Consider the following 11,766-nt stretch of genomic DNA (forward strand, 5'->3'; position numbering starts at 1 on the left):
CCCGCTATTTGCAGCGCTGACCTTTAAAGCAGGAAGTCACTGTTCAAACAGCTACAGCAGCAACGACAACCTGCTTTACAGCATTTTTCTCATCAAGAGCAGCACTTGTGCACATTTTCCTCCACCGACTCACAAGCATACGTTTAGGCTTCAAGCTAGAGACTCAATGCCTTTGACGTTTTACTGAACATTGGAAAAATCCATTTTTGATTCTCCAGTTGTTTCCTTTACTGTGAATGGCAAAGGGAGAATATTACATAAAGCTGTGATGTAATTGTATGAGCATGACTCAAAGCACCGGGGAACCCCACGCAGAAGACACATCTCAAAGCGGGTTTCTTTAAGAAAAGACAACATTGCATACATTTATTAGGGATGTACGCCAATTCCAATACATGCAAATCACCATTGTCCTTTAAATGTAGTGTTGACATTATTGCAAACACTTGTCTCCCTGCTGTTTTGTGTATTATATTTTTATTATCTTAGGATAAAAAAAAACATTAACAATTACATGGGATGCCTTGTTCTGCATAATTTAACGTATACACAGTGGGAGCAGGAATGGCAATGCTTTAGACATCATCACAGCCTCTTCATAACCCCGCCCACCCCAACCCACTGCCCGCATGCAGTTTGCACTGCACAAAGACCAAAAGTCACGTGAGACAGCCTGCAAAGAGCACAAGAAGCATTCACAGTAAAGGAGGATAGGAAGGAAGGAGGATAGGATGGAGAGTAAAAGATGAGAGGAGAAGGAGGGGAGGAGGAGAAGAGAGGGAGTGAAACAAAGTGACTGCAGCACTGGCCTTGGTTTAGACAGGAGAAGGAGCAGCATAGTCCTAGTATTTCATTCCAACTTCTCCCACACTTCAACTCCCGTCTCCTGATTGTGGTACTCTTTCCATTGTCTTTGACACAAAAAAAAGTTTGTTTATATATGCATGTATATATGTATATACATATGCGTATGTATATAGATATATATAAACACATTTTTATAGCTACAGCACCTTTTCCCATGGGGCAACAGTGTCAATACCTCGCGCATGGTACATGGCCGTGCCAAATAAAAAAAATAAAAAAACAATATATTGGTCAGGCTATTTACCTTTTTTTCCCTAAAATTGGCATTTGACATGATGATATTCTATTGCCGTCTGGGGAGGGAAGGGACAAAAGGTTCTTCTTTTGAGTTTATATTCAAGTTTTCTCCTTTTTTTCTGGTGTATAATTTCTTCTTCTCCTGTTTAAAAAGAGTTCACACTTTTGTGATTTGCGTGTGCTGCTCTTCATCAAAAGGTTCATTTTCCGGATCAGAGTCAGTGGTGTCAGAGTATCGATAATGGTCTGGCTCATTGTCGCTAACGTCCGGGGTGACGGATGCCGAAGTGTTTGCCTCAGAATTCGAAGGCTCCTCCACGGTTTTCGTAAAATACAACTTCACCTGCAATTGAATCAGAAACAAGACCTATCATTGCCGTTCCAGTAGAAATCAAAAAATTCAAAAATGAATGAGATAAAGAGATAATTAATCCCTCCATCCAGCCGATATCTAACTTAAATCCTTACCTTGAAGTTTGGCGAGAAGTAGCGGTTAGCTTTGTCTTTGTTGGCCTTGTCCAAGTCGTTCTTGGTGAGCGTCAGGATGAGGTAGTCCCTGTCCCTGTCACGGTCGCTTTCCCTGCCGCTCTCCCTGCCGCTGTCCCTGCCGCTGTCCCTGCCGCTGTCCCTGCCGCTGTCCCTGCTCTCAGCGCTCTGCGGCGGGGCCGGGACCCCCTGCTGGCTGTCTGCATTGTTCACCGCCCCGTTCTCCAGCTTGTCCACGCTCTCCTCTGGTCCAGGGATGAAGTAGGTGTTCACCCAGAAGTGAAACATCTTGTCCTGCAGGTGAAGAGAGAAGAGGTGTGATGAGCAATTTGTCAAAAAAGATCATTAAAAAGGATCTCTTCAGTACAGCTGACGTTGTTCTATGGCTTTTGTAATGTCAACAGTTATTACCAAGCTTTTAACCACTGTTGTTTTAGCAAACAATACACAAACATAAGTAGTGGGGACCATTTTTGATGTGGAATTTTGTTGTTAGTATTTATGGCAGCAAGTGGGAACAACTGAAAATAAACTCCAGCTATTATCACGCCCTTGCATGGAAAATGAAACCCCTTCTATATTCACATTTTTATGTTTTCATGAGGTCCGTTGACAATACAAAGAAAAAAAGAGGAATAAAAACAGGGTGGCGCCAGTATTACTCTTTTAAAAGCATAATTGTTGACACGCATCTAAGAGAGAGAAGGCTTTATGAAACGCCTGCTAATTGTTGCCTGACCCTAACAGTGGTTATAACACACAACGGATGAAAGCAGCTCGAAACGACGGAGAGACATTTGCTGTTAACCGACAATGGAAGCCGCTTGAACACACGCCCACACAACTAACCTTCTTCATCATCTTATTTTGTTTATGGAAGAACTCCACTTTGATGTCTCCACAGACTGGCAGCGGCTGGGGGAATTCGAAAAACATGTGCTTGTCCTCGCGCCGTGTGTGACCGGGGTTCGACGTGTGAATCTTCACTTTGAGCTGGTACACCACGAACTGGGGATCTGCAAAAAGAGTCAACGTTGCACCGAAGTGGGGGAAGACGGTAAGATTTGTGAGGAGAGAGAGAGAGAGAGGGAAAACACAAGAAGGAGAGTTAGTGAAAGAAGGTGCAGGGAGTGGATCAAGAAGGGCAGGGTTATTGCATGACTTTGAGCACACCACCTCCCCCCTCTAAAGAAGTGTAAAACATGACAGGAAAAACATTTGCTTTGATATTCGATTAATCGTTTGAGTTGTTTTTCATGCAACAATGTCAGAAAATGCTGTTTTCAGCCTCTCAAATATGGAGATGTCCGGCTTTTCTCTGCTATAAATGATTTAAAAAACACAACATGTATAGACATCACCTTGGACTTTGAGAAACTGGGATGGGCATTTTACACTATTGTCTGACATTTTTATAGACCAAACGATTAACCGTCAGATGAATTGATAAAGATAATCGTTAGTTGCAGCCCTTAAAAACATTCAAATGAAGGAGGTGAAAGGGAAAGACAACCAAATGTAAACACCCAAAGAGACCCAGAACCAGGGGAGTACAACCCTATTCTGATAAACACTGATGGTTTTGCTCTTGGATCATGTTTAGAATCATTTGAACCCTTTCTACTTCCTGTCAGGGTGGGGGGTGGTGAAGGAGAATATTATCCTGCTAGGCAACATGTCTACCTCACACTGCTCCTTCCCGGGTGGATCTCTGGGGTCATATAAAAAAGGCAAATGAGTGAAATGATAATAATGGATGAAAGGCTCATTTACCCCAATGCCAATTCCCTTTCCTGAAGCCCTGAGGGATCGGCTCGCTCCTGTTTTTAACGGTACTGTCCCCTTAAGAGAGAAAGAAGGACATTATCACAAACAGGCCTCACAGCAGACACAGGAGCTCTGCACACATACTTACAGATATTAGCATCTACATAGCTGCTCTTAAAAACATGATACAGTACGTGGCTTTCAATGGAGATGTGCATCTTAACACATTTGACCTGGTGTGTTTGAGAGATGCAGAAAGGGGACGGAGGAAAAGGGGGGAACTTAGAGATCACAGAAATGTGTTATGTTGAGTCATTCGTAACCAAAATATTTAATTAGCTACTCGTGTTTTAAATCAATAAGGTTGGCTAAAAACCTGAGGCAAAAAAGGGTGTGTGTGTGTGTGTGTGTGTGTGTGTATTGTAAGACTCAGAATAGGCTCTTTTTTTTTGAAGAGTGTTAAGAGGAAAAGATAGGATCAATACAGTCAGTAGCTGTTCAGCACAGTCAGGTGTTAAAGGGGAAAAAGCCACAGAAGTTATGGAAGAAGATGCATTTTTTATGAACCACTGTTAATATATAAAGCCCCAAAAATGTGTAACTCAAACACATTTTGAGGAGAAAACAAGATTATATTAGATTTGTAACCCTTAATAAAACCATAGCAGAGAAATATTAAACCTATTTACCAGTCAACACACAGAATCACGTGTTGAAAAGCATGCACATAAAAAAGGGGAACAAGCGTCATTATCTGCTAAACGTTTTTTAACAAATGTCTCCAGTTGAGACAAGACATAACATTTTTTTTTAGAGTATGCGAAAAGCTCAAATAAATAACTAGATTTTAAGTTTTAGTTTCTGCCCACTACAGTCCAACTGCATGTGCCACAGTTATGCTTACACACCATACGGCTCAGTCTCTGAACAAACACACAGTGATATAAGTACTCATGACTAAGCGCCTGAACTCACTACAGACACTCATTAACACTTAAATGTTCAAATAAAATCATTGACTAAAGTGTATTTCCTTAGCTGACTTTAAGTTACTTCCTGGTTATGTGGGAGGGGAGCAAATACAACCTATCTGGCGTTACTGTGCTGTCAGAGTTGGTGCTCCACTCTGTTTAAACAGTGAATACTGTGCACAGCAGAGTCATACGCAGCAGAAAATGAAGGCAGAACCCGAGTCCAATAAACTCAATCCTCATGAGGAAGCTACACATATTTTAAAAAGATGCACGAAAGCTCAACTTTTGCCAGTTTCTGAGATTGTAACTGAAAAGCTCAATCAATCTCCTTCAGTGGGAGAAGCCAAAGAAATGACATCCTATGATTTTAAATAACATTTGAGAATTAAATCTTACAACGTAGAGCCTATCTGATTGAAATAGCTTTTTTTCCCGGGTTTTTTTTAAGTGGGCAGAGAATAATTTGGCCTGCAGGTAGCAACTAGATGACTTAATCATTAAGTAGCCGCCCCTTGGGAGTCAAAAAGGTGCAAAAACACAAATGTAAGCCCGGACTCCGCCAGAGCTGACCTGCAGCGTGGGGGGGCGCCACGGTAACAACACATCCCGGGCTCTCGCTGCGTTTCAACAGCATGCCTACGCCCTAGCTGGGAGTTAAAGTGACTCACTGCAGGTGCCCCCGCTGAACATGGGGAGAGTCTCGAACACCATTTTATGGAAGAGGAGCGCCACGGGCTTGTACTCCAGCTGGTTCTTCAGTAGGTAGCTGTAGTAGTAGACGTAGCGGCGCTGGCTCGGGATCGTTACGCCCTGCAACAAACAAACAAACAAACAAACAGTGACAAGGTTTAGAGATTTCAGATTTCCTATACATCCTACATCTTCTGTCCAGTGTTTGAAAATATACCTGAATATTTTCAGATTTTTTAGATATGAAAATAGACATTTTTCACAATCTTCTGACATTAAATGGACAAAATGACTAATCAAGGCAATAGTTAGCAGCGCCGTGGATTATTAATCATCAGTTTCAATTATTTTCATTATCAATTAATCTGACGATATTTTCTAGATTCATTTAATGGTCAATCAAATTTAAAAAAAAGTTGATTATTTCGTCGTTCCTTCAGTAAAAAAATGTTAAGATATTTTTTACAAGCAGAAAAAAGCACCTTATTTAACCTAAATTCATCAAAAATAGTTAGTGATAGCTTTTCGATCAGACACTAATCTATTCATCATTACAGCCCCAAATCGCGAACATTCATTTCGGGTCATAATCAGCTGCTGTGTGGGGGCCCTCAGAATGACTCCTCACCTTCTTGTCCCTTGTCCTGACTTCTCCGTAAAAGTCGAGCGCTTCTTGGGCATCCAGGAATTTGCCGCGATGGAGGAGATAGGCGCAGATCATGACTCCGGTGCGGCCCTTCCCGGCCTTACAGTGGATGGCCGCCACGTGATTGTCGTCCTCGCTGAGCCACTGGTCCAGGTCTTCGCAAAAGGGCTTAATGAGCTCCAGCTGAGGAGGGTTGTGGTCTTCGAAGGGGTACTGTGCAACTGATGCGGGACGGGACGCAAAGAGGTCACCAGAGAAGAAAAGAAATGTGGACACAGAGCAGACAGGTCAGGGGAGCAGCGACAGGGAGGAGCACACAGGAGACACTTTGTGGATTTTTAAAAATCGACCTTCTGTGTCATCAGACTTTGAGGTCACAGTTTGGTTTTTTCTCATGTAAAGCAGCCTACCTCTGCAGTTAAATTTGGCAGCATCGTAGTGTCTTTCTGCGCAGCTGAAATGGAAAGAACAAACTATAGTTAGAGCACCCACAAAGAGGAAGTTATTAAGTGAACAGAGCATTCAGATCGGGTGTGAACAAAATGTGGAACACTTACAGGTTGTAGATTTTGTAATGGTTTTTATGCTTTGAATCCAAAAACCTGTCGGGAGAGAACACAATATATTTAGAATAGAAAACAATATTCTGTGTTTTTTCTTACATCTCCCTTCTCTATGATCACACAGTAACTCACCGTACTACATCGTCTATATTGTTTCTGTACACGCCTTCGAGTCTCTCTGCTGGAAAGCCCATAGCAATGATGTTTGGGTAGATATCTGTTCAGGGGGGGGTTAAGGAAATGTACATTGTGCTAACTGTAGAGATCAAGCCTATTCACAAAAGGAGGCATTAAGGCGGCACTACAGAGGCACCCGGCACCACATCTTTAACTTCAAGTAGGTCTGACAATGCTTTCAACAGCTATACAACAAAAACAAACAAATGTTTTCTTTCTCTAAAAAAAAAAAATCACAATCTAGAAGAATTTGCCATAAGAGCACAATTGCAAGAATGCAGAGGCAGGCAGCAGAGCGAGAAAAAGTTTCGGCCTATGTCAACATTTTGGTTGTGGATAAATGGGAGCAGAGAGGAGAGCCGCTGATCAGTGTGTGTGTGTGTGTGTGTGTGTGTGTGTGTGTGTGTGTGTGTGTGTGTGTTGTGACAGATGGCCTTGACAGTGAGAAGCAGGCAGAAAGGAGTCACAGAGCTCCTGCACGAGCCAGGCCCACATGTGGACGCACGAGGAGAGTCTCCGCTCCCTGACCTGCATTTATTTTTAGAGTCCAAAGTTATATTGGGATGATCGCAAATGTTCGGCTTATCTCTCTTTCGAGCTCAGCCGGAACGATTTGAATATCTATGAGATCGCACACAGGCCCGCATGAAGACAGAGGTCTTTCTTTTTTTCTCCTTCAGACAGAAAATCTCTGTGCTATGCGTGCACCGGCAGCAAGGGCTAATTGTTGCATTTCTATGACGTGAGGCAACGAACGAGACGGTTAACAAACCACAAACACCAGATTCCACTGCCGACTTCAAGTTGCACCACCTTGTTCGTGCTACACCTGCCTTTTAAAAAGTTGCCTTACATCTTCAAACGGGGCTCCGTATTTCAGCGCAGGATGGAGATGGAAAATGTCGTGGCCAATTACACGGTGACATACATACAATCTCAAAAAGGGCACACATCAGTGTCATGTTACATATAAAAGAATAATTGAGTTGGCACGCATGTCTTTGAGGCTCCGCTGCAACGCCTACCTGTAACTGAAGTCTGCTTGTCGCTATAAGCTGTGGGATTTCACACTAACCACTGACTACAGGGCGACCTTTTCTTACACGTCCTGTGCCACGGTGACAAAAATAGAAAAAAAGCTGAATATTTCTAATTGGATGTTTCATTTTGAGCACAACTTATTTTCCCAGAGACAAATCACTTTTTAACCGGTCCGAAAAATTTGACACGCGCATCTGACAAGTCTGGCTTAGCTAGTGTGCACACATTAAAAAGTATCTGCACATGCAAAAACCCACAAGAACCACAATTTCCATGGCACACACACACACAGTTCACATGTAGACCGAAATATCCACGTTGGCCCATACACCCAAGGATTAATTCAATTTCAAACATTTTTAGCTAAACAAAATAAACATACGACAATCTACATTAAACCCCTGTAAAAGGAATTCATTAAGGGTCCCAGCGCAGCTTTACGAAGCTAAGGTATGCTCAACACAGGCTTTTTTTATGCATGAATTCGAGCCCAAAAGCAAATCTATGGTATTATTTGCATCCTGCCAAGCTACTTCCCTGTAGCTCACGCCAGAGAAGCCTATCTGTACATACTGTGCCATAATCCCGTCCACTAATGCCTCAAAGACCTAATTAGGAGCCAAATGCAGCTTTTCCATGCTATTTGACGGGCTATGCTAACCCTTGGACCTACTGGCAAAGTGATCCCAGTCAGGCTATTCTAAGTGTTTTTAAAAAGCTCCAGAGCTCCCAGGAGAGCCTCAGCCCAGGGCATGGGGGGGGGGGGGCGGGGGCTTGCTCTCTGCAGCTGGGAGGAAACGCACATACGGGACCCCCGACGGAAGCTCCAAGTAGGAGGGGGAAAAAAAAGAAAGAAAATCTACCGTTTCAGGCACGCCTTTTCTTTAAAGCCAGCCCTGCCTCAGCTCTATGCATACGCCAAATCCACAACTGAGCAAGAGAGAGGGGGGAAAAGGGAGAGTGGGAACCGGCAAGCGCCGAGTGAGGAGGGGGTGGGGAGGACAGGAAAGGAGGAGAGCAGAGGAACGGGGGCAAGCAGAGGGAGGGAGAATTAGAGTGGGAGCAGTAAAGAAAAATAGCGAAGGAGAGGTGGTGGGTTGAGAGGGTAAGAGAGGGAGAGAGCACTCAGACAGCAACACTGATACAAGATCACTGGCAACTCTATTTTAAGGGCAATTCCCAGAACTGTGATACTGCATTACATAACTGCAGAGAGCCCATATTGTTTTTAGACACCATGCCAAAAATGATAAAAGAGATGGTTAGAAAGGGCCCACATCTGAACAAGAGGAGACTTATAGCCAAAGAAAGATGCCACTTTTGAGTTTCGGGCCCCCTTCACACCTTCACACCTGCACAAAGCTCCAGAGGCCACAGGCTTCACCACATTAGAAAACAAGGTGAGAAACATCTGATCAAATATTGTGACATACGCATTTCAGCATCTGCAGTCACACATTTTGTTTGATATGTAACATCTGAGTCAAGGTAACTAGCGTTTCCATTGTTCTACAGTAGGAAGAAAATCACTTTTAAGCAATGTTAATGCAACATACTGATAATAGCCCGAGGAAATGATGTCCTTAAACACCAAGGCTCGTTCAAATAAGGCTTTGTTCAGGTCCAGAAACGGCTCAGACTTCAAATTATCTGCCAATCTGCCCGCATAGGGATCTCAATTAGTCAATGAATCAGTCTATGTCAAAAAGACAATTCTAACCAATTTCCGAATGCCCAAGCTGACTTCTTCAAATATCTTGCAATCAACAGTCACAACACAAATATATTCATTTAATATAATAAAGCAAATCAATGTCAGATTTAAGTAGCTGGAAAAATAGTTTGCAACCAATCATTAATGCTAAAAAATATCAAAATTAGGCCTAAAAAAAAGGTGTTTTGAGACCCTGATAAGTATACATCACATTGTAACCATGACCTACTCTCAGCATGGCCACACATTTTGCATTTAGTTTTCCATGGTCAACCACATCATCTGGTAATTTAGTTTATCACCAGCCAAAAAATCAAAGCACCAACTTCAGTACCAGCCATACTGCAGTAGGGAACCAGGTCAACTATCATCAGTGGTAATAGATGAGAAATGAGCCCTGCAGAGGGGCCTGAAATAGCAATTCTTAAAGCTGAAAATGATTGTATCTCCATAAAAGGAAAAGGAAAACGTTAATTAGATTTTCACAGATGTGTTCAGGATCCAATGACTACTCACCCACAGAGGACACAGGTGAGGGAGGCAAAGGGGTTAGTATCTTCAGAAATGTCCATCATTAACCTAGAATATAGTCAAATAACTACTAAATAGATAATATGAACTTAATAAACATGAAGTAAAACGACATCCTGAGATAAATACCTGCCTTAAAAAATGACTTCATGTCTCTTAGAATTTCACAACCTCTAGCTAGGTCTTTTGGTGACAGGTATGCAAGTTACATGCCCTGTCGTCATTTCTAACCCATACTAACGTCCATTTGAACGGGGTTTTCCAGCTATAACATGACTATGACATGTATGCGTGCTAGTTTGACAGATCCACCATCTTTCAAACATGCCGGGTGACAGCAAAGCTGCGCTGTCTGACCAACTAGCCAGCCTGCTAAGTAGCAGAGGAGCTAACTACCTTACGTTACTGACACTTCAGCCTACAGTTCTCCTATTCAATGCAGCTATTACACATTACTAGTCATTGTTCCGGGTGAAAATAAGAAACACAAGGAAGGATACATGTTAAGTCCAGGTCGAAGCCATCCTCTTGATATCTCCTTTTGTTCCGGCTGACCATTTCTTTTATAATCGCAGCCATTGTAGCAGGTGACAGGAGTCTATATGGGGTAAATGATGAAAACAGGTATTTCTAGTATTATCTGTCTGGCCGTGTATGTCGCAGTCAGAGGGTCCGCTCTGTGAATTTTGCAGGGTCCTCGCAGAGAAGTGCTAGCCAGCAGAGCTAGCCGTGGCTGTCGGTAGGATTAGAAAGGCTTCCTCTGGATCATAAAGACGGGCCTTGCTCTGCTCCTCCGTGCAGGCCCGACTTCGCCAATCCTGCAATTCGTCTTGCAAACAGTCCCGAATAAAATACATGCAGTTGTCCTTTAGATGCCAGACACCGTCCAATCCGATGGTTCAATCGCAGCCGCCGAGATTGACAGTGAGAGGACCGAGTATTCACCGGTTCCCAAAAACCCGTATCCAAGTCACTCAAACGGAGCTAGCTCGCTAGCTAACGAGCTAGCCAGCACTAGCAACAATAGCTAATGCCACCTCCTTTTTCGATCCAAAAGCCTCCTAACGATTCAACATTGTCATCGACTGATTGCCAAGAACACATCTGAAAAAAGTGACAGGCTCCACCTTAAATGTATAAAGACTATACAACGATCAGAAATCTGCACACATTGGTTTGACAGTTCCGTCCCGGGGAATCATCTTCTTTTCTCGTTCCTCTCTCCAGCTGAACTCTCAGGCTCCCATCATGGCCTCCACCGAAGGAAAAAAAGAAGGTAGAGCAGGCTGGGATTTTAGAACAAATATCCCGCCGCCTTCGCTTTATAGTCCCACGCTTTCATTAAAATCGGCAATGCGGCGTTAATCCATTTTGTCTCAACAATTAATACTACATTGTAATGAATAAACATTACATTTGTAATTTTTTTAAATCCATAAACAGCGGAAAACCGAGTTATTCTTTTGCCACTCGCGGAAGGATAAAGTGAGTCCGCATGCGACGCTCCCTTCTGTCAAAGTGATCACGTGTGGCTGTAATTAGGGAAGTTTCCAACATAATGTCACTTTTCGCGGTTTAAACTGTCATATCATGTTGTATGACACATTTTTTTGTAACCCCCTTAATGTTTTCAAAATGCATTATGTTTAAACTGTAAATCCATATCCTCTGTAGTACCTGTATTGCCTTCTGTATTCGCTGTCCTCAAATACATCCTAAAGTAGTAAACCAACGTTGATAATTGCAGAACCAATAGACTGTAATGTTATTTTTCTAACATGGTTGTCATTTTTTTTAAATGTGCTATATAAATAAAGCAAGATTGACATTGACGCACACTATCGGTGAATAAAACCCATTGCATCATACATAACTAAATTAAAGCCACAGCTTTTAACAATAACATGTTCATGATTGTATAATCATAGGATAATAATAATAATAATAAATATATATAATAATTATATTAACAATAATAACAATACAACAAAATATAATAATACAAATATATAATAATGATAATGATAATAATAATATGATATATATAATATTATAATAATAATAATAATAATA

The 11,766-nt window shown here is 42.2% G+C and overlaps 1 protein-coding gene across 2 annotated transcripts; it reads right to left on the reverse strand.

The window, feature by feature from the left end:
• Positions 1–458: 458 nt before the first annotated feature.
• On the reverse strand, positions 459–10,971 carry ptena (phosphatase and tensin homolog A). 2 transcript variants are annotated; one of them, XM_010784186.1, is made up of 10 exons: positions 10,194–10,971; positions 6,363–6,447; positions 6,225–6,269; positions 6,078–6,121; positions 5,650–5,888; positions 5,000–5,141; positions 3,364–3,432; positions 2,440–2,606; positions 1,573–1,884; positions 459–1,447 (listed from the first exon to the last, which is right to left on the reverse strand). In XM_010784186.1, exons 1-10 carry the CDS (start codon positions 10,270–10,272, stop codon positions 1,262–1,264), a joined length of 1,368 nt encoding a protein of 455 aa, XP_010782488.1. In that variant the 5' UTR covers positions 10,273–10,971; the 3' UTR covers positions 459–1,261. The 2 variants fall into 2 exon arrangements, with proteins under 2 accessions (XP_010782488.1, XP_010782489.1); XM_010784187.1 differs by lacking the exon at positions 3,364–3,432.
• Between the last annotated feature and the right edge of the window lie 795 nt (positions 10,972–11,766).

Source organism: Notothenia coriiceps, unplaced genomic scaffold, assembly GCF_000735185.1.
Source record: "Notothenia coriiceps isolate Sejong01 unplaced genomic scaffold, NC01 NC01_scaffold00026225, whole genome shotgun sequence".
NCBI classification, from domain to species: Eukaryota; Metazoa; Chordata; class Actinopteri; order Perciformes; family Nototheniidae; genus Notothenia; species Notothenia coriiceps.

Coding starts and splice junctions, on each gene's coding strand:
- ptena (XM_010784186.1), bottom strand. CDS start 10,272: ATGGCTGCGATTATAAAAGAAATGGTCAGCCGGAACAAAAGGAGATAT. Junction 6,448..10,193: donor CTTCGACCTGGACTTAACAT/GTATCCTTCCTT, acceptor CCCCCTGAACAG/ATATCTACCCAAACATCATT. Junction 1,448..1,572: donor ACTTCTCGCCAAACTTCAAG/GTAAGGATTTAA, acceptor ATTCAATTGCAG/GTGAAGTTGTATTTTACGAA.